The sequence below is a fragment of the Mya arenaria genome, chromosome 13 (assembly GCF_026914265.1).
Source record: "Mya arenaria isolate MELC-2E11 chromosome 13, ASM2691426v1".
Classification (NCBI taxonomy): Eukaryota; Metazoa; Mollusca; class Bivalvia; order Myida; family Myidae; genus Mya; species Mya arenaria.
In genome coordinates, this window is record NC_069134.1 from 22,974,975 (window position 1) to 22,999,616 (window position 24,642).

The window sequence follows — 24,642 nt, forward strand, 5'->3', positions numbered from 1 at the left end:
AAAAGCCACTTTTTTTCAATTGTTTGACTTTCAATTGTTCAATAATGGTTTTTATTTGTTTTATGAATATTTTGTGCGATGCAAATTGTACAAGAATGCATTTTCTGAAGTATTTCAAATTTGGCAAACGCACGTTGGCGTTTTCATAAGGCAAACGTACGTAGTCTACCTAAAATGGCAAACGCACGTAGGCATCTTTTAATAAGGAGCTAACGTATATTTCGTTTAGTTCTATAAATTTATGATACGTAACAAACATTGGCACGATAGTGTGCTGGAGTTTCGGGAAATAAGAGTTCACGAACAAACTCACATCCGGCCAGAGACGGTCCAATAACTATGCAACTTAACAATGCTTGTTAAATGTTTATCTCGAACATTTAGAACAGCTGTTGTAATGTCACATTCCAGGAACCGCACGTTTGATACAAAGAGTCGGAGTACAGTACCGTATGGGACTGTTTTGATGAACAGAAATGCATTACAGAAGGGAACCATTGGTGTGCGCTGGGAGCGGGCCAGACGCAACGATTCTAAGATGCTTGTAACAGATCGCATGGGGATAAACGTTTAATTTGAACATAATTTAAACATGTTCAATGAACCTTTTATTTAACCATTCTTCATGTTGTGAAGATAATACTGTCATGATAATTGTTAATGACAGATATTGTGATAATGATAACCATTGTGATGATACAATGGCAATGTATTGCTCTACCCGGACCAATGTTTATATCAGTGAAAATATTCTGTCAACTGTATGTATAAGTGCTATTTTACAGAAATAAAGACATCATGATGGAAATGTTCTTCATTTATTCTATAACTGTATATCTCAGATTAGTTTTATACATTGAATGAAATGATTGACAATAAAAGCGATCACAGATAATCAGATAAAATCACAGATAAGTAATCAAATCACATAACGATTAATTAATAAACAATACTTTTGTTATGATCTGCCTGAGATTCTACTTTCTTCAACCTCAGATAAGTAGACCTAAAATTTGGCACGGGCAAAGATAAAACAAGTACCCGTATGGAATTCATTTGTTGACGACTGTCGTCCGTAGCATCATGGAAACCTTGTCTCGTGGCAATTTTAAAAATCAAAATTAATTATTGCTCGCTTCGAATGGAACCATAGAAAAGTTTTCGCGCTCCATTTAAGAAATAACACTGTCCTCTTTTAAGAACTATTTAAAGAACGATTTAAATATGTAATCATAACATAAACATAATCTGAATCACTGCGCGCATATCCATAACAACCACGAATTATTACAAATCTGTACGCGCATTATATTCACTACATTGAAATCCCACACATGTCTCACGTATATCGTGTCGTGCCATCTTCTCCTCGCCAATGCCTGTTCAGGTCCGTATGTGTGGTGAACTCCTGCATGCATTTCGGGCACAGAAACTACTTATCGGATCCATGTGTGGTGCACCTGTATAAATACATATATGCCATTAAAAGTATATATATTTGTATTTGAATTTAAAATACTTGTAATTGCAATATTTTGGTAAATAATAATAATGGTTAATAAAAACGCCTAAGCTTGTGACTGGTAGATAATTGCTTAATTATAGAATAATAAAAGAATAATATAAACAAAAAATGTTAATAGAATACACTTACATATGGTGCGTCATGCTCTCCGTGGTGTAAAACTGTTTTTAACAGCTCATGCAATTTCAGCCCCCATGTGTTTTCAACGCATTCCCACAAACGCGGCAAACAAATGACATCACTGAAACAGACACTGTCATTTTTTAATTAAGCGCCACTTGATTTACTTCGCAAATATATTACACAAATTGTAGTTTGTTAAAAGAATATCATCAGGTTGTACTATATGGACACATGTGTCTATGCCCTTCTTTTCGTGTTAAGTTGTGTTCTGTTATATGATAGATATATCTCACAAAGACAGCCATGCAGCCAAAAGCACAAAATAAAACATATTATCTCGTTTTCAAGAGAAGAATACCTTGTGGGTGGGGAATGTACAAATTATGTATCGTCATGCTGTTTACAATGCAGTCGCTACAGGCACAGCTACGTAACTATAATTATTGATGCATGAGTTTGTTATATTACGCATGCGTCGTCTTCGTATGTGAAGATATTAAAGACAAAGTGAAAAACTATAAGTAAGTGTTCAGCATTAAAATAAGGTTTTGATAATTACAAAATAGTGTGTGAGGACTCTGTTTTGCTAATGTTCAATACATTAAAACTGGGATTTTATATGCGTTGACATGGAATGTTATCCATGTTCTGTATAGGCTTTAACAACATTTAATTCAACATAACATCTTCAAATTCAAAATAAACAAAGTTGGAGCACACACAAATTAAGGCTTAAACTATTAAAATTATACATAAAAAGAGACACGTGGTATATGCACAAAACAAAGGATCTCGACCGAATAGAGAAGGACGCTCTGAACCTTACACTATGTCTCACTTCGGTGATAAATATCATTCAAAGAAACCAAAAGAAATCGAATACTGAACTAAGAGAGGTAAGAAGGGACGTAGGTTCCATACCACCGCATTATTATTTGCATGCCCCCACTTTGATGGGTCTGATATACATCATGCTCTCTCCTCATTATCTGTCACAATGTTCACACCGGTGATATGCAAAAAAGGTCACGTGACCACAAATGCAAACGCCAGTAGTGTCTCTTAGAGAACAGGTTCAAGATAATTAATACTGAATATAAATGAAAACGCATCACCTACAAATATTTTTAATTTAAAGCTTCTTCATATTAATCATGTGTGTAATTAACTGTTTTTATCCTTCGGAAAAATCAACATAATTAATTGTTTTGACAGCTAAACTTATGTTTATGTCCGTCTAAGAATTTTAGACAGTAGAACAAGTCTCAGATACGTGTTTAAGCATGGAAAACACACGTTCCATGAACGCTGTGCAAATGTTGTGTCAGTAACGATCATTGTGTTGCTGTATGATCGCATTGAAAACAAATCTATAAAGTCAATCACCTAAATTAACAAGCACTCCCTTGCCATCTCAGAAAAGAGATTCCTCTTTGATTGATATTTTAATAGCATTCACAAATAATTTCGGATCAAGTCTGCAGCAAAGCAATTCGTTTTCGATTAGACGAATCAACCGATGATTTCCATTCTGAAAAAAAAACATTTAGAATGAAATATTGAAAAGAATAAAATCGAAAAAATCAAATCAACTTTAAATTCTAGAAAACAAACGGTCTACGAACTGACTTGCAAAATAGCTTAGTTCTTTCACATTGTTATCTTATAATCAAAGAATTTCGTAACACAGCCTACCATAACAAAGACACGACACACCAACATTTTCACATGGACGTTATTAAGATGATTGATTTTAGAACTTTTTAATACACAACTGATAAATTACCAACTGCTTCAAAACACTTATGTTTGAAGAGAAAGTGGCCCAATTTTATTAAATCCTTATATCGTGAAAATATGGTCCGCCAATATTTAAAGATGCACTATTACTCCTAAAAAGATTTACCATATTTAATAGAATTATCTTAATTCACCAAAAAGGATTAATAAATGTCGAAAGCAATAGTTCTTATGAAAGATAATGTGTTTAATTTGAAAGAAATGTGCAGAAAACACGGTATTTCTACCTTATGAGACAATAGTAGATCACAGTTAATCTTTTAGCATTCACCAATCATTTAATATTTTTGTGTTTTCAGCTATTTAATACACGGTTATATCTTTGCTATCAGTCAGTATTTTTTTCCATAAGTGATTATTTGTTAAGAAGTTGAAAGTTTATCTCTCAAAATTTATGTTTGTTATACATGTGTATGTATTGATTTTAAATAAGAGTGTCACATTAAACATGTGACTTCATGATCCAAACAAATGTTTGAAACCCAAAAACAACAAATAATTATAAGCAATATACTCAGAAATTCCAGATAAACGAACGTTTTAAACACAATTCTATCAAGACATGCAAAGGCTGTAAAACAAAATCAAAAACCCTTGTGCCTAGACACAAATCTGGTGAACCATTAAGCGAAATATCAAGCTTAGAGTCATTGTAGAAATTATGGATTTGATTATATAAAAAACTCCTTTATCGTCTATAAATTCTATTGCAAAAAGAGGAAGTTAATATATTTTAGCCTTCAAAGTACTTGAACATATCTTAGAATTTATCTCTAGCACAAAGCTGAGCAATATTTTGACGACGTTTTATAAACTTAAAATAATGTACATGTTGAAGGAGAAGATTGCTTGGGATAAAGCATACTGAACGCACGATGCATTTAAAAAGGGTTAAGTTGTTAATATATTAACGTCACCTTATTTTGTCGAACTTTTAGGAATATTTTGGTGAATTTTGTAAGAAAAGACCCAATTTTAGCTGGTTTTTTTTACACATTTTTACTTTTTACAGCACTTAAGCGTGTAGTTAAAAGACATGATATTAAAAAAACACACAATTAAACTACGCAACTAATACATTGGTGTTGAAATCAGTGACATAATCAGAGAATAAACAACGGGTTAACAGAGGGCCAATGAGTAAACACACAAAGTATTGACCATAAAACTTATGTAATCACTTTACTTAATCATTATTTCTATGGGAATCACTTGTGTTATAAAAATAAAACATTAAAGACATACTCATCCTGCTTTTCACATATAAAAAATCCAGGCTGATGGCACATGTAGTCATTCCAATGATGTGAATCTCTGAGAACCCCACAATTCTCATTGTCGTGTGAATTGTTCGGCTCCCCATCGTCCCATGCTGTATAAACCGCTGGTGTTAACTTTCCGTCTCCCATCCAAACCCAAGTGCCTTCATTTTCCATGTCAGAGAGTGCTATCCAGTACCATTCATCTGAACATTATAAGAGAAGGGGGAAGGGGGCTTATATAATCTAGTTATACCAAAATATTTACACCTTAACTTCCATTCCTTAAATATACTTTGTATTCTTTAATTCTGTTTATGCATTATTCTCATGTTAGCACGGTAACCATACGGCACAGCACTTCTTGTGCAATAATTAGCGTGCGGACGAATTACAACCATGTTCATGTTTAAACAAACTACTTATTTCATAGTAACTGACAACGTGGTTAAAACCAGTCATACCCACATCACTCGTGCCACATCACTCGTGATTTAAAATTATACATAAGGCCAAAAAAAGTACTTTGTTTCCACTAACACATACACAATATTAAATATGGTTTTAAACATTTAATTTTATAAGGCAGACTGTGTGTGATGTTTTTGGTTTCTAACGATGACTGCATCGTATCATTGAAAAGTATTTGCATTAGGTGCTCTGAATTGTTTCCCTCCGTCTGCAGATAGAGTTGGGATCTCTAATCATTGAAGTACTTGGGGTTTATCTGTTCGTTTTTTTTTATTATTATTTGTTTTATTGATAAGTTTCCTCAAATTAATGCATACTTTGATAAGATTTACCTTTTGCGTTTTATCTTTATTAAGAGTTGTTGGGATAAGAGTGAGGTTTGTGCACATAAACTGGTTTAAACCCCCAGTAAATTTACATGTTACTGACCGTTCCAAGGCGGTTCCTAGCAATTCTTGATAAACATACCAATTATTTATATATATATATATATATATATATATATATATATATATATATATATATATATATATATATATATATATATATATATATATTATTTATGCACTGTGCTGTTTGTAGAGTTTAGTGCTGTTCTATGTTTCTTGTTTGTGAATTTGTGTTCTATGTCTTTGGCGTTTGCCCATTGCCACTAAACCGGGTTTATGTTTAAACTTTTTGCTACTGAGCATGTTTCTGTAGCTTTTTGCATATATAATGGTAGGTAGGCAAACCTTTTTCTATTTCTTTTTAATTTTTAAAATTCTGTACCTATACCAGGGTATATCACTATTGTCGAAAAAACACACACAAAAAACATAGTCTGATTTTTAATATATGTAACAACCCGTTCATTTCATCATTTCATCATAAAGTTAAATGTAGATAGTAGTCAATGCCTTGTAAATGTAATGTCAATGTATCGTCTGTATGCCGTGTATGTGTCTGTTATGTACTTGTTTAGTATGCAAGTGGTCATTCCGGTTCTCGTATGAGTGAGCTATTTATAGATATATAGGGGGCGCTTTATCTAACCAAATTTCCCGTGCTAACCTTCCCGGCAAAATCACTACCATCTAATGCCTAAGTCACACATTCAGGATTTTTACTGCCGTCCTTGATAGGACCATTCCCGATTAAAATGTGTCAAATGTCTGATCAAGATCCTGTGATTCGTGGCTGGAAATTCAAACTTTTATTAAAATTTGTAAAAACATTTATTTAATCACGACAACAATCAGATATTGTTCAGGAGGCGTCCCGATCCAGCCGTTTCCAGCAGAATTCGTCCCGATTATCCCGTTCTCAATCCGATTCTGATCCGATTTGTATCTTTGTCATGGTAAAAAACGACCGAATCTGTCCCGACAGCGTCCCGATTCTCCCGAATGCGATCCGACAAAGATCAGACAGTGACCAGACAATGAACCGACGCTGACGGAAGACATCCGTTAGAAAACCGTTTCACGTGATAGTCCCGTGATGGTCCCGTCCTATAAAAAATCGTGCGACGGCGGATTCTCATTCTAGCCTCAGCAGTTCTACAAGGAGCATCGCCGTCAGTTATTGGCAGATTGTCTCCATTTAAATTATAAATATTAAACCTGATTATCATAAGGTTTAAGTTACTTCACTATGCCAGCTAAGAAAAAGCCTGTGCCTGCCATGAAGGAAACTGCAAGACAACCAAGGAAAAGGAAGCCTATTTCTATTTCTCCTATGCATTCACCTGCTGAAGAGTCTAGTGGTGATGGTGAGCCAGTTGAAGAACTCCAGCAAGTCCACAGGTGAGACTGAGCCCATTACCATTCCTGCAGTGGTCACCACAGTTGGGACTACTGCACCTACTTCTACAGTCACGACTTCTACACCTACGGCTTCTACCTTAATAGCTAATTCTGCTTCTCCAGATCATGCCCGTTCCACAGGACATTGACCAGACAACACAGGACATTGTTACGATTTTGATCCGATACAGCAGAATCTGTCACGACATAGTCACGATTGTAATCCGACTAGACAAAAGTTTCCCGAATGTTACGGGACGCACCTAACTGTCGGGAGGGCTTGGCCGACCTTTCCGGACCATTCCCGATCCGTAGGACTCTGTTACGAACATATACGACTGCGTTCAGACAATGATAGGACATTCCAGATCATTGAGGATAGTAATCCGACTTTTTCGCTTTTCGTGTCGTAGCGCTGTCTGATCCCAAACGGGAGCCATAATCGGCACTGTGTGAACGCCGCATAAAGAACCGACGTGAACGGACCCACTATCCTGACGAATAGTATAATCTTTCAAAAGATTATTTATCATATTGCTGCCGGTATGTTTTAATTATGATACCTCATGCATTGTTGTATTCCTCTTATTCGTCACGATAGTATTATTGCATTATTGTAATAATGATGTTTTATCGTTGTTCAAACTATATTGTAAAAAAGGTATCAATTGTGTTTACAGGCTTATTTCGTAAGTCTACGAAATAAAACAATAGAAAAGAACCACTGGTTATATATAGTCACTCAAAAATTGCATATTTTTATGAAATTACGAAACATCCACTACTACAAAGTGTAAGGTCGGGAAGAAAAAACAGGGTCGGAAGAGTTGGTGGAAAAACACAGTTTTACCCCTAATTAGCGCTTTGCTCTTTTTTCATCTGACAAGTAAAGGGTTGTTGTATTTTAGAATGGAATAATTTTGTTTCTTTGAAATGAGGCTAAAATGTAGGAATGCCATTGTTTCTTTGATTCGACGGACTTTGGTTTATTTAACTTGCCTATGAAATGAAATAATTATTCAACGCTATTCTTTGTACTTCGCGGTAAAATAATAGGGAACATTAAGTGGTAGAATGCGTTCTTAAGCGACATTTTCCAAGTTAAATAACCGACCAGTATTTAAGGACATAAACGAATATCAGTCAATAATCTGCCTGGATTAAATGAATAGTGTTCGAACATCTACATTGGTGATTAATGATAACACCAACACATTATCATCCTTGATTTTAAGGCTTAGACATAATAAGACAGCGAAATAAGTCTTATTTTGTCCCGAAATTAAATAGTAAATAAAAAAATATATCTTAACTATACAAAAACACACACATGACGATCTGAAGTATAAAAAACAATGACAAGATCGGTAACATCAATCTTCTGTATTCTATGAAAAAGAATTATTCGTAACATTGAAAGAACGAAACCAACATTACACATTAACTGCCATTATGTTCAATCAGCATGGCACATGAACTGTCATCGTGGTCAGCGTGGCACATGGACTGCCATCAAGTTCAGCCAGCATGTCACATGAACTGCCATCAAGTTTAGTCAGCATGTCACATGAACTGCCATCATTTTCAGTCGATATGACACATGAACTGCCATCATGTTCAGTCGATATGGCACATGTACTGCCATCATGTTCAGTCAGCATGGCACATTAACTGCCATCATGATCAGTCAGCGTGACACATGAACTGCCATTATGTTCAGTCGATATGACACATGAACTGCCATCATGTTCAGTCAGCGTGACACATGAACTGTCATCATGATCAGTCAGCTTGACACATGAACTGTCATCATGATCAGTCAGCGTGACACATGAACTGCCATCATGTTCAGTCGATATGACACATGAACTGTCATCATGATCAATCAGCGTGGCACATGGACTGCCATTATGTTCAGTCGATATGGCACATGAACCGTCATCATGATCAATCAGCGTGGCACATGGACTGCCATTATGTTCAGTCGATAAGAAACATGAACTGTCATCATGATCAGTCAGCGTGACACATGAACTGCCATTATGTTCAGGCGATAAGAAACATGAACTGTCATCATGATCAATCAGCGTGACACATGGACTGCCATTATGTTCAGTCGATATGACACATGAACTGTCATCATGATCAATCAGCGTGGCACATGGACTGCCGTCATATTCAGTTAGCTTGATACATGAACTGTCCTCATGATCAGTCAGCGTGACACATAAACTGCCATTATGTTCAGTCGATATGACACATGAACTGCCATCATGTTCAATGTATATGACACATGAACTGCCGTCATATTCAGTCATCATGATACATGAACTGCCATCATATTTAGTCAGCATGGCACATTAACTGCAATCATATTCAGTCATCATGGCACATGAACTGCCATCATATTCAGTCGATATGGTACATGAACTGCCATCATGATTAGTCAGCATGACACATCAACTGCCATCATGTTCAGTCGATATGTCACATTAACTGTCATTAAATTGAGTCGATATGACACATGAAATGCCAACATGTTCAGTCAGAATAACACATGAACTGCCATCATGATCGGTCAACATGATATTCAGTCAGTATGAAACATGAACATCATGTTAATATAACCAGGAAGTTGTCGCAGTTAAGCCGTTGTACCAGTTTTCAACCTTACAACTTGGATCACACACACACGCACACAGGTACTCACGCACGCACGCACGCACGCACGCACGGACGCACACACGCACGCGCACGCACGCACGCACGCACGCACGCACACACACACACACACACACACACACCACATATATATATGTACATCGAAGCTATACTTGCGTTTAAGTGTACGTATTTGGTTTGCCAGAAAGTCGTTTTCCTGTTGTGATTCTATCGTCACCAACGAGCCTTGTAGAGCCTGACATATTTGCTGAAAGACGAACAAATAATACCCTGTTCGATAAATGTACAGCTTTGAAACACACATACCACAAACAATGGACACATGAACTTGTTCCTGCTACGTATAACTCAAAGTATGTACCGTGGCACCTATCCACGTTTCGGTATCGTGACTAAAGTAGTAACACGAGACATTATGCTTTACCCATCCACCCTGACAATCGCAGTCTGTAAGAAAGAAAAAAGTATATGTATAGGATAGACAACGAGTAGACGTATCTATGACATATATACCCGAGCTTAGCTATACTTTATTCGGAGATTTATTGTAATTTTACTTTATTTTACTAAATACCCCTTTTTTCATTACCTCTTGATGACCCAAGGGAAGCTTATCGCGCATCGAATAGATCGCCGATGACGTAGAATGTTCTAAAACGGTTTGCTGAGAAATAGTTTTGCTAGGTTTTTCTAGATTTATTATCTACTTGTGTTTTCAGTTCAAACATTTATCACTGAGCTTTTATTAATGCATCTATTTTCCAATAATCAAAAGTTAATGAACATACCAAATTAAATTAAACAGCGCATCAATACATTGTTCGTCATTTACTGAAAAAATATTTTCTAAAACACATTGGGATTAACTAACAGTGGATTGACAACAGCTTTGCAAGTTTTCGAGTTTATTTTCTGGTAACAAGTCACTCTCATTGGCAGAGGTTAGTCTGATGCGCTTGTAGACAAGTCGTTTACCAACTGAAGACCCCGCTTCGAATTCGTTGTTGACGTTTTATGTGTTTCAGATTCATGATGGGGTATTTTAGATTACTGATCACTATGTGAATTTTCCAGGTAAGTCGTACTACAAAGTCAGACAGGTTGATGATACATCATACATCAAATTATATCATCGCATTCATGTTCGAGCATCTGTTGTGTATTTGTTAGAAAGATATCGTTACCATTTCCCAGATGAACGATAAGATATGCAAAGGAATCTGTATTTAAATACATTCATATTTGTCTATATAAAACATGATTTATTTACATACAATTCGCAGTTTAAAATTGCAGGGCTCCTTTTTTATCAAACTGGAAGTAACTAATATTGTTCTTAAAAGAAGTTCTTAAAGATGTTATTTTCACTGCTATGTTGCAATGAAAATATCAATATCACCGCCTACTTGCTTAAGCCCAGCTAGTTGAAGACGGAAGCCAATTGAAGAAGCAGACAACATATCAAATAGTATATTAGTCCTAGGCTGTCATCTTACGCCTGCTTTTCTTTGTGGAGCGGGACGCCATCGGCTCAATGACATCAAATTGCGATTTTTTGAGCACTGTTTCCAATGACACGGTTACTGGTGCCATCGGATTGATCCTGAGGCATTGCAACAGTTATTACACCAGTTAGGTTTTGCTAAAAGTGTACTACGAAAATATAAAATGTAACATGAATTGATTTAATTTTATCAGTTTCAATTTGCGAACACTGCACACTTTTGATGTTTGACAGTTAATGGTACATTTGAATTTAAAATAATCGCATTTATGTTTATGGGATAGAAATAATTCCGGTGTTAAGGCATGTACAAAAGGCAATTTAAGCTGAATAGACTGTGTAGTTTTATTACTAGAATGGCCAAAGATTGATCTCCTACCATCAATAATACAAAGAAAAAATCCAGGGACAAGTCCAGTAGTCTAAAATTCAAAAATAATCTCTGTTTAGGGGCACATGGCAAGGGCCCAAACGACAATGAATTATAGAAACAGACGACAGTGAACTATAGAAACAGACATATTAACATACCACTGTGATCTCACTGATAAGACTCGATGCTTGACCGATAACTGTATAGGTATGTTTTGACCGATAACTGTATATATATATGTATACTATGTTTCATCTCTTCTTCAAAGGAGGAAATAGAGAACTGTCTATCTGTATATCTTTATATTCGCCATAGTTACTTTTAATTGAAGTTAACAACAAAAAGATGACAAATGTAATATTTTGTTTTGAAAATCACAACTATTTTTACAGAAAATTAGAATGTAATGTATACTCACCAAAGCCTTCGAAGAGTGAAAGCCAAAGAAATAACACAAAACCAGCCTTCATTTTATTGTGTTTAAAATGGCCTTATCTTATTCTTATCGTTAATGAGATATGCATTTTTTTGTGAAGTGCACTGTATATATATACACACATATATATATATATATATATATTTATACATCATATATTTGGGACATTCCATTTGTTTTGGTACATTTTACGTTTACACTACTCACTGTTTTATAGTTAAAAGGTAAACAGATAATTTTTCTGATAATACACTTTTAGTGGCATCTTAATTAATTTGATATTTATAAATTATTATAATAATCTCTTTGTTTACCCAACTGCATTTTAAATTGTACGCCAATTACTGTCCAACTATTTCTAAAATGAACAGTATTTTACCTTCACCGCTTCAAACACTTTAAAAATATATCAAAACAAACTATCAGTTTTTTTCAGCTGTCAAACGTAGTTATTATATTCAGGGATATGATGATCTCCCTATGTATCCATAGTGATGCTGGAAACCACAGAAAGCCGTTCGTGGATTTTTTATTGTTACTTTGACCCCTTGTAAAAATGTTTTCTTCAAACACCATCGAATACGTGGTAGAGGAGTATGCACCGATCAAACACAAAAACACAAAAACACAAAAAGTCGTTCACCACCTTACAAACACAATACATGTACATACAATCAAGTAAAATCGTTAAAAAACAGGACAAGCCAAGAATATGTACTTTAACAACAGAGGTAATGATAGCTGGAAGAAATATACCACACTAACAAGCCTAAAAGAAAGGTCAAAAGACAATCACAACACACTTTCAAGAAAGATGTGGAGATTGACCTAAATCAAATGATTTGACATGTACTATCAGACCTTTCCTGTCTTAAAAGAGCTCTCACAGTCAAGTCAGTTTTGAACGCTTATTAATAAATGTAAATTTCAAATGTTATTCTTGTTCATCCTTCGTTGCAGTTTCAATTGACACGACAATTTTAAACGCTTTATCAAGTGTTAAGTCAGCAGAGTACAGCAATATCTTTGGAGTTTGCTCATAACGTAACCCGCAATCAAATTATGTTACGCAATTAATCTTAGAGTTGGCCTCCTTCTTTGCAATGCTCAGTTAATTTCTTCAATTCTGCAAGATACAAACGATTTTTTTTCTCCCTCTCTTTGTTTGGATCGAGAGGTTAGACCACAGTCACTGGGCCACGCTCATTGTTCATAAAAAGTCAAGGATGATTGTTTGGATATGTGGTGATTAAAAAGTTACTGTAAACCCTCAACTTAATGTTTAAAACTTCCAACTACCAAAGGTGGAAGACATTTTTGCATCCCTTGCAAATAGTCATTGATTTTCAAAATTCGATTAACGGTCAGCATGTCATTAAATACAACTTCAAGTAAAGTCAAAAGGCTATTTGACAATACATTCACATTTTGGGATGTATACGTAAAGCCGTCTTGTGATGGGTATTTCACATGCCACGGCAATATGGCAAGGTACTTTTTGCCGGATATTGAAGGGCATACCCGAACCAGCTGGATACTGGATGACATGACTATCACAAACAAAACCGATGACGAACACCTACAGAATATTGATTAGTTATACAAATGTTGAGCAAGTTTAAACTGCGCGCAAGATTGGGTTAATGCTGATTTTTTTGAGAAGCAGATAACAATCTGTTGACACGTAATTACGGTACATGATATCCGTTAATCACAAGACAAGATCGACCCAATTGTGAACGCTCCTTGACTCTGAATATAAACCAGCTACGACCATGTACACATGTATGTAGGTCAAACGTCAATGTCATACTCGAGGGTAATTAGTCCCTCGCATTTTTACCAATGACCCTCGAGTGTGTCCTTGATTTTTTGGCCATACAGACGTCGGTCCTGCAGACGACACACCGGCGTCTCATCGTGTACATTTATGGCAAGTTATTTTAATATCTTCAAAGCATGGCCAAGTTACAGCCCGGACAAGGCACTCCCTTGTGTTTTGGCTGGTACGGGCTGTTTCTTGGACATGCATTTCTCGAAAAACTGTGAAATCAAAAGCAATTGTTATATGTATATTCTATATCGCAACATCTCTTATATCACATTATGAAGATTTATTCTGAAACGCTGTCAAGCATTCTATTAAACAAACGTAGTATTTATAAAAAATCAGTAACTTTAAAGAAATATGATTAACTTCTTGATATTTTATTCGTATTTATAAATAATTTCGGATCAAGTCTCTTAGATTGCAGTAAAACAACTCGTTTTCGAACTAACGAATCAACCGATGATTTCCATTCTGAAAAAAATCAACACATTTTGAATGAAACAATAAAAAGAATAAAATCGAATAATTTAATTCAACTTTTAATTCTAGAAAACGAACTGTCTACGTACTGACCTGCAAAATAGCTGAGTTTATTTTCACTGAAATCTAATAATCAACGAATTTCGTAACAATTAATATATTACCAACTGTTTGAATACACTTATATTATAAGAGAATGTATACCTTTTTATAAAATAATGATATCGTGAAAATATGATCCGTCAATAATTAAGCATTTGACTTTTGAAACACAAAACAACAAATTATTTCCCCAAAATTTGACAAGAAAATAATGTAATCAGTTCCCTTTATCATTATTTCTATCGGTTATCACATGTGCATTAAGGGGGAAAAACATTAAAGGCCATACTCATCCTGCTTTTCACATATGAACACTCCAGGTTTATGGCACACGTCGTCATTCCAATGAGACGTTTTTCTGAGAATCCCACAATTTTCATTGCCGTCTGAATTGTTCGGCTCCCCGTGGTCCCATGTGGTATAAACCGCTGGTGTTGACTTTCCTTCTCCCATCCAAACCCAAGTGCCTTCATTTTCCAAGTTACAGAGGGCTATCCAGTACCATTCCTCTGAACATTATAAGATGGGTGTTCCTTATATAATCTATTTCTACCACAATGAACAGTTTTTTATTTTATTCCGTTTATGCATTATTTCCATGTTAGCACGGTTATCATATGGTACAGCACTTCTTATGCAATAATAAGGATGGGGACAAATTACAACAATGTTCATGTATACGCAAACTACTTATTTCGTAGTGATAAGTGACAATATGGCTAAAACCAGTCACACAAACTTCCCTCGTGAAACAAATTATACATAAGGCCAAAAAAGTATTTTGCTTCCACTAAGATAGAAACAATAAAAAAATGGTCAAATTTTAACATAGAACCTAAAAACTACGGCAAAACAAAGAGTAAGGAAAGGAGGAAAACATAGGTTTGGTCGGGTTATTGGAAACAAACATTCTTACACCTAAGTAGCGCTTTGCTCTCGTTGTCCGGCAACAATTAAAGGATCGTTGTAGTTTAGAAAGGAATAATTTTGTTTCTTTGCAATGAGGTTGAAATATAGGACACGGATTGTTCCTTTGATTCGACAGACTTTGGTTTATTTAACTTGCCTATGAAAAGAAATAATTATTCAACGCAATATTTTGTACTTATGGGTTCCAAATCGAAATATATCAAGATATATAACTGATTCGTATTAAAGGACATAAATTATTATCTGTCAATAGTCCGCCTGGATTGAATAAAAAGTGTCCGAACAACTACATTGGTGAGTTCTGATAGACCATATCATACTCTTAATCCTTGCCTTTTAGGCTTAGACATAATCAGATAACGTATGGAGTCTTATATCGTCTCAAAATTAAATAGTAAATCAAAAATATATATTTCAACATTAATCTACTGTATTTTACGAAACAAAAATATAAGTATCATTGCAAGAACGAAAACAACATGACACAAGAACTGCCATTCTTTTCAGTTAGCATGACACATGAACTGCCATCATGTTCAGTCGATATGACACATAAACTGCCATCATGATCAGTCGATATGACACATGAATTGCAATCATGTTCAGTCAGCGTGACACATGAACTGCCATCATGTTTAGTCGATATGACACATGAACTGCCATCATATTCAGTCAACGTGACACATGAATTGCCATCATGTTCAGTCAGCGTGACACATGAACTGCCATCATATTGAGTCAGAGTGACACATGAACTGCCATCATGTTCAGTCAGCATGACAAATAAACTGCCGTCATGTTCAGTCAGCATGGCACATGAACTGCCATCATGTTGAGTCAGAGTGACACATGAACTGCCATCATGTTCAGTCAGCATGACAAATAAACTGCCATCATGTTCAGTCAGCATGACACATGAACTGCCATCATGATCAGTCGATATGACACATGAACTGCCATCATGTTCAGTCGATATGACACATGAACTGCTATCATGTTCAGTCGATATGACATTTGAACTGCCATTATGTTCAGTCGATATGACGTATGAACCGCCATCGTGTTCAGTCGATATGACACATGAACTGCCATCATGTTCAGTCAGCGTGACACATGAACTGCCATCATGTTCAGTCGATATGACACATGAACTGCCACCATGTTCAGTCAGCGTGATACATGAACTGCCATCATGTTCAGTCAGCGTAATACATGAACTCCCATCATGTTCAGACAGCGTAACACATAAACTGCCATCATGATCAGTAAGCGTAACACATGAACTGCCATCATGTTCAGACAGCGTAACACATGAACTGCCTTCATGTTTAGTCAGCTAGACACATGAACTGCCATCATGCTCAGTCGATATGACACATGAACTGCCATCATGCTTGTTCGGTCAACATGGCACATGAACTGCCATTATGTTCAGTCAGCTAGGAACATGAACTGCCATCATGTTCAGTCAGCATGACACATGAACTTCCATAATGTTCTGAATCAGTCAATATAATCAGGAAATCATTGCAGTTAAAGCGATTTATCAGTTTTCAGCCTTACAACTGAAATAACGCATATATATATATATATATCGAGGCTATACTTGCGTTTAAGTGTATGTATTTGGCTTGTCAGAAAGTCGTTTTCCTGTTGTGATTCTATCGTCACCAACGAGCCTTGTAGCGCCTTACATATTTGCTGAAAGACGAACAAATAATACCTTGTTAGAAAAATGTACCACCGAGACGAACAAATAATACCCTGTTAGAAAAATGTACCACCGAGACGAACAAATAATACCCTGTCAGAAAAATGTACCACCGAGACGAACAAGTTGTTAAAAGTTACGGAATGTTTGTTATAATCGTTAGGTTTTTGTTATGACATCCTTAAATCGAAAAACTAGTTTTACCCCACCGTAAACTGATAATTTAAATCGCTATACTTATTTTTCAAACACACAAAGAAATCTGAAACAAACAGACCACAAACAATGGACACATGTACTTGTTCCTACTTCACATAACACAAGTGTGTACCGTGGCGCCTATCCACGTTTCGGTATCATGACTAAAATAGTAACACGAGGCACCATGCTTCACCCATCCATCCCGACAATCGCAGTCTGTAAGAAAACAAGTACATTACAGGATTGAAAATGGCTAACACCGTAAACTTGGTATGTACGCATAAAACATAACACTACTGGTATACTAGTAAATGAATTGTGCTTTTGCCGATTTTTTTTTTTATTTTACGAATGTCATCGAAAAAAATAGAAAATAAAAGTGAAATAAAGAATCTTAAACTGGAATACACATATGCAATACTTTATTCGGAGAGTTACGGTAACATGACATGGTACCCGGCTCGCCTTAATCGATTAGGGAAAGCGGCCGAAGGGCGGGAACAACCGGAACACTCGACTCTTTTCCGATGGTTCCCGTCCTTCGGCCGCTTTCGCTATTCGATTAAGGTGCGCCGGGTACTACGTCATTTTGACAGCATAATGTCTGGCTAGCGCTTGTGATAATTTGAAATTTGAAGCATTTCGTCATATACTGTTTCTCTTGACAAGACTACCGGTGTTAACGTGTATATAACGGGCCACTGCATCTATGAGCCAGGTATTTTGTTTGTAGCTTACGAGGAACTTATAATATTCAACGAAAATTGGTCCTTGTTTACGTTTTGCCGGGCGAACAATCTTCACTTGTTTCATATTACAGTATAGGGTATTTTTTTATTTTTTTCAAATCTCATTTTATGTTTATGGCCACTGTGGTAACAATTCACATTCATTGGCAGAAGTCAGTCTGATGCACTTGTAGACAAGTCGTTTACCAACTGAAGACCCCGCTTCGAATTCGTTGTTGACGTTTTACGTGTTTCAGATTCATGATGGGGTATTTTAGATTACTGATCACTATGTGAATTTTCCAGGTAAGTCGTACTACAAAGTCAGACAGGTTGACGATACATCAAATTATATCATCGCATTCATGTTCGAGCTTTGTTTGTATTTGTTAGAAAGATAGGGTTACCATTTCCCAGATAAACGATAAGATATGCAAAGGAATCTGTATTTAAATACATATAAAACATGATGTCATTACATATAATTTGCAATTTAAAATTGCAGTACTTATATTGTTTTTGAAAGTAGTTCTCAAAGTTGTTATTTTCACTGCTTAGTCTGCAATGAAAATATCAACATCACCGCCTACAGCCTTAAGCCCAGCTGTTTTTTTGTGGAGCGGGACGCCATCGCCTCAATGACATAAAATTGCGATTTTTAGAGCACTGTTTCCATTGACACGGATACTGGTGCCATCGTATTGATCTTAAGGCATTGCACCTGTGAGACAGGTATTTTGCTAAAAGTGTAAGATGAAGTTATAAAATGTACCATAAATCGATCTTATTTAATCAGTTTCAATGAGCGAACACTGCACACTTTTGATGTATGACAGTTTATGTAACATTTGAATTTAAAAAATCGCATTTATGTTTATGGGAATGCATGATCGAAATAATTCAGGTGTTATGGAATGTACAAAAGGCAAATTAGGCTGAGTAGATTGTGTAGTTTTATGATTACAGACAGGGTAGAGTGCTATGGTCACTAGAATGGCCCAAAATTGCGCTCCTTTCATCAATAATACAACCAAAAATAAAGGGACAAGTCCAGTAGTCGAAAATTCAAAAATAATCCCTGTTTAGGGGCACATGGCAAGGTCCAAAACGACAATTTACTATAGAAACAGACATATATGTATTGACATACCACTGTGATCTCACTGATAAGACTCAATGTTTGGCCAATTACTGCCTTTATATTCGTCATAGTTACCTTAAATTAAAGTTAACAACAGTAACATGACAGGATGACAAATGTCATATTTTGTTTTGAAAATAGCAGCATTCTGTACAGAAAGTTAGAATGTAATGTATACTTACCAAAGCCTTCGAAGAGTAATAGCCAAAGAAAGAACACAAAACCAGCCTTCATTTTATTGTGTTGAAAATGGCCTTATCTTATTCTTATCGTTAATGAGACATGGATGCTTTGTGAAGTGCACTATATATATATATATATATATATATGTATATTCCCATCACAAACACTTTGAAAATATATCAGAACAAATTGTTTTTCTTCAGCTGTCGCGATTCGTAAAACCTACTTATTACATTCAGGAGTATGATGATCTGACTATGAAACCTCAGCGATGTCAGAAACCTCTGAATGCCCTTGGAATATTTTTGTATTGTTACTTTGACTCCTTGTAAAAATGGTTTGTTCAGACACCATCGAATACGTGGTAGAGGGGCATGCACCAACCAAACACAAAAACCTAAACGTCGGCCTCCACCTTACACACACAATACACAGAATACAGGAAAAGCATTAATAAAACAGAGACAAGCCAAAAATCAATACTTTAACAACAGAAATAATGATAACTGGAAAAAAATGTATCACACTAACTCACTTAAAACAAAGGTCAAAAGACAATCACAACATACTTTCAAGAGAGATGTGGAGATGAACCTAAATCAAAAAGATCGGCCTACGATTAAACCTAACTAACAAGTCAGATAAACCAATCATACTCAGAACTACACAAAACAAACTCATCACAGACCAAGTGGCCAACATGCTAAACTCTTTTTTTAGACGAATTTTGATGCAATTCATATCTTTAGGAACACCATTTTGAACTTGACATTTAATGTACATGGTCTAGCTAAGTTTTGGGCGACTTTTTACTTATACTTTTGTTTAGATCAAGTAGCTCTATCATGTTCAGCCTGAGTATGAAATCACAAACATTTAAGAGTCAAAACCTATAATTATGAAATGTAGGGAATAGTCTTAGATGGTATCACCTTGCTTTTATTCACTATAACAAGTTAATAATAAGAAATAAGGCATATACCAATAAGTAGGCAAACCCGAATTGGTGTATTTTGCCTTTTAGCCGTGCTAATTGCATTTGACAGTTGTTGCCAACGAAAATGTTTAATCAAGAAAGTTTATAACATGCTATGATTTAATTTCTTCCGTCGATGGTCTCTAGTCCAGAATCCTTCAGAGGGCTTACTTGTCCGAAGTTTATAAAGCAAAGTTCTTATAAATCAGATGGATGAGAGACAATGTTCGAATACACATATAAGGCACTGATATAACGATTTACATTGTCAATGAAATCATTTATGGCATAAAGTATTAAAAAGGCTCTTGAAGATATAACAATACAAAAAAGCAATGATTTTATGAGCAGTTGCGTTGTGTTTAAACTCGTTACCATGCGAGGGAAATGATTTCCTAACTCAATTTGTATAGCTTTGGAGAAGAGGTTGGCTGAAAAAGTTTATGCTGTCACGCCTCACGTGATTTATTGTTCTGGCACGATCTCGTACGGGCGGAAGTATTGTTATGAAATGTATAGAAGCAATACTGTTTACTACTTATCGATCGAAAAACAATACTTTATTTCAATATTTCAACATCAATAAAGTATTGAGGAATTCGACGACTGCTTGGCTACGATAACAAATAAAAGGAAATAATCTTGTAGTCTTGTACAACTCAGTTTGTCAATTCAATGCATGTCCGCTGAACAACATTGGTTCTGCCCCGACGTATATTTTTCTCAAAGATTGGTTATATTCTCCTCGATCGGCACAACATTTCCTATCCGTATATTTGTATTGCTATGTGTATTCGGTTATTTGTAGTTTCGTGTAGATGGTACATGAATTGCGTCCTTTGCTTTTTGAACTTGAATTAGGTTTTCCTAGCAACCACAATCAAATGTCCAGAATTGCTTGGGTAAATGTTCATGGCGTTACGTTTGAAATGTAAGGTTGTAACGTTAGTTCAAATCAATATTTCATGCAGATCTAACTTACGGTAATTGTTTCTTCGTTCTTTATTTATAAATTACAAGTAGCGTTTAAGCACTTACCAAAGGAAAAACACTTTTCGTTTGATTTCAAGCAAAGAGCGTTGCGAAATAGAGGGCAAATGTCATATTGATCAAATTATCCTGAGGAGATATTGCATGACATCATTGAATTACCGATTGGACAATGAAATGTAATGCATCAGCCCAAAGTCAACTGTTATCCAAAGTTGTTTATTCCCATTTGAGTTGGTAGAGCAACTGAAAAATGTGATTAGAAGTTATCTGTCTTTTTCATTTCCTTCTTAGGTACACAATAAAAGGAAGTATATCGTATGTCAAGACAAACTCATACCATTTTATTGCAAATTTAACATGCAACATCTGTCTATTCCTGTCTCAATTCAAAATTATTCTGAACATCTCATTTGCTACTCAGTAAAAACACTTTTTTATCTATATAGTTATAAGTGCATAAACATGATGTAAATTCATAGATATGATGTGCAAATAATAACACTTGCATATAAAATATTGTTTACCCCTGATTCATGTTTTAACCTCAACAATATGCCAGCGCAGATCTTAGTAATAGTGCCGTAACTTACTCGTGTATGCTGTTAACATATGGCAAACTTCGATTCATTCTTGTTTTAAAGAACACTTTTTTTGCACTTTATATTTATTGTTCAGGCCTTCCTTATAAATGATATACATATTTGAATGAATTTCACTCAGTTTTAAGTGAGTAGTCTCATCAAACAGATACTGCCTTATTCATTCACGGGCAAATGTTGATACTGAAGGGTTAGTTTTTCATGTCCGGGGTCAATTGCTCATTACAGAAATACTATATGTCGAGAAAAATACCCACGCCCCTACCTTAAAGGTGATTGTAACACTTGTAGTTTATCATTATGGAATGATTTGTATGTCTGGACAGTCAAGCAGTGAGCCATTTTAACATCAATAAGCTTAAGGTCAGACTTTATCATTTAATAATATAGAATGCTGCATATATGGAATAAAGGTGGTCGTGTATGCATTGTAACTTAGACATGCACGGAGAGATTTTACAATCACTGGAAACATATGTTTGGTTTATAAAGACGACTTTGTTTGCAAGACTGAAATCCCTACATCAAAGATCAAGATCAAATGCTGCCTATATGTTCAACACTATAGCAAATCGTGTACGGGTTGAAACTTTTTCGGATGGATTTTAATATTAATTGGCTAGTTTGCTCTGTACATAAAGATTATGTATCGCCTGCAAGATCCAGAGCCTACATCCAAGTTAAAGGTCGCAGTAAGAGTAAAATCATTAGGTAAAACTGCATGTATGCACATTGATAGAGTACATTTGGAATTGTCCGGGCTGTTAATTTTTCACAAACGGAGTGGTTTTAAAACTACTTTGCATATATTTTGGTACATAAAAGGTTATGTGTCGCCTGCAGGACCGACGACCCTACCAAAAGCGCAAGTTCAGACTTAACGCTTTATGCTCAAGTGATACCTATTATTACCTCCGGGATTCAACACGAATTGAAATTTGTCTAAACGTCAGCGAATCGAAAACACATTGCTCACCATGACAATTTTGGTTAAGATCTTGTCTGCGTTCTCGTAAGGAAAGCTATTCTTAAATAGGAAGTTTGAATATAAAAGAGTCAATACTTAATCAGCATACTACCAACACTATCAAAAACATTTGAACAAATTATACATTTTCAGTTGGTTTCCCGCTTTGACAATATTTTTAACTCGTACCGTACTGCTTTAGGTCAAACTTTGGATGTCACACCACAATTCTAAGGCTTGTGGATGACTGGAAGTCATAACAACCATAATGTAGGTGTCATAATTATGAACTTTTTAAGTTATGCTGATGACAACAAGATTTCTTACTGGCACAAACATAAAAAATGTAGTAACATGAACAAAAAGCAATCAACTCTTTCACTGTTTCTACTTTAATGTAAGCAAACCCAGATAATTTCAAGCTATATCAATTCGTAAAAAACACAATGAATTAATTCACTATATCTAGTAACACAATACAATGTAAACAGATCAATTTTCTAGGAGTGGAAATAGATAACGAGTTATAATCTGAAACACAAATATCACACCTGTGAAAAAGTCGGGAACTCAACTGAGCATTTTCAAAGACTATGCAAATTTCTCTGAGAAAATAACCGACTTCGGATTTTTAAATCTGTTATCAGATCAAATATTACCTATTGTCCTATCATTTGGTATTTTTGTAGTAAGAAAAACTCTGAAAACAAAATTTCAATACAGGACCCTTCTAAAAGTCGTTAATGATTGAACTCGTCATTTGAATACTTATTAAATCGATGTAGTTTGTATATCCTTTATGCTGGAAGGACTAAAACAATTGCTTTTGAAACTTGTAAGTGCTTACATGGTATTTCACTAAAATATTTACATGTTCTTGTTAGATTTTATTAAAGATCTACATACCGTTTTGGATTTGCAAAACTCTGTTGACATTCATTGGGTAAGAACTTCCACATATGGCAAGAAATCATTTCGCTTAGAAGTTACCCAGGCGTGGAACAACCTTCCAATGATTTAAGAGAAGTAGATCTTTTTATAGAAATCAAAAGACTTATCAACATCTGATCAGGACCAAAATACAAGTGTTCAATGTGACTTTGAACTAACACTGTACATTGGTTTATAGTGACCAGTGATTCACATTGCTGCTTATCATTATCTCTTTTAATTATGTCAGTTGTATTTCTTGTAGAATTAACAGTTTGAGCTGCTATATATATCTTTATCATCAAGTAGTTTTAACCTGCTTTTTAGACTGCATGAACATTGCTCTAAATTTAATGTTGTGATTTGGTTGTATTGCATATATGTAAATGTTTTAGCTAAATAAGAAAAGAAAATTTGATCGAAGATTTGTTGAAAATCCGTTTGAATCAAACCGAACAGTATTTCGGGAATATGAATTTGTTCCTTGATGATTTCATTGCAAGTATGTCTTTTGGTCCTTCATTAATACCGATAAATTACAAACTCAAAAACTTTGAGTCTACGTTCGTTCCAACTCTTCCTGTTTGATCACCCGATCCCATCTGCTGGGGTTGAACGAGCAAAAACTATTAACAAACGCCTGTATGGATCGCATTTTCTCCACTCATCAATTGTGCATTTTAAACATTGAAAATGACAGCGCTAAAAGCGTTGAAAAGCTGTATGTGCGACAAACGGAATTTTACTTTTTATAACAATTTTGTTCACATGCAATACAAATCGAATCCACAAATATTTTGAGTGGCCCCAAAATGTAAACCGATAAGTGCCTGTCGTCACTAAGAATAGGTTATGATAATTGATGAATTTTGAATACAATTCGCTAGTTTCATAGCAATAACTGATAACC

At 35.3% G+C, this 24,642-nt stretch overlaps 2 protein-coding genes across 2 annotated transcripts; both read right to left on the reverse strand.

Moving 5' to 3' along the window:
* Positions 1-3,080: 3,080 nt before the first annotated feature.
* Positions 3,081-11,994, reverse strand: LOC128215136 (perlucin-like protein). Its single transcript, XM_052921855.1, has 5 exons — positions 11,943-11,994; positions 10,009-10,094; positions 9,804-9,894; positions 4,694-4,913; positions 3,081-3,179 (listed from the first exon to the last, which is right to left on the reverse strand). The coding sequence occupies exons 1-5, from the start codon at positions 11,992-11,994 to the stop codon at positions 3,161-3,163; spliced, it is 468 nt and encodes a 155-aa protein (XP_052777815.1). The 3' UTR covers positions 3,081-3,160.
* Positions 11,995-14,152: 2,158 nt separating this feature from the next.
* On the reverse strand, positions 14,153-19,320 carry LOC128215570 (low affinity immunoglobulin epsilon Fc receptor-like). Its single transcript, XM_052922261.1, has 5 exons — positions 19,267-19,320; positions 17,346-17,431; positions 16,914-17,004; positions 14,663-14,882; positions 14,153-14,262 (listed from the first exon to the last, which is right to left on the reverse strand). The coding sequence occupies exons 1-5, from the start codon at positions 19,316-19,318 to the stop codon at positions 14,244-14,246; spliced, it is 468 nt and encodes a 155-aa protein (XP_052778221.1). The 5' UTR covers positions 19,319-19,320; the 3' UTR covers positions 14,153-14,243.
* Positions 19,321-24,642: the final 5,322 nt, after the last annotated feature.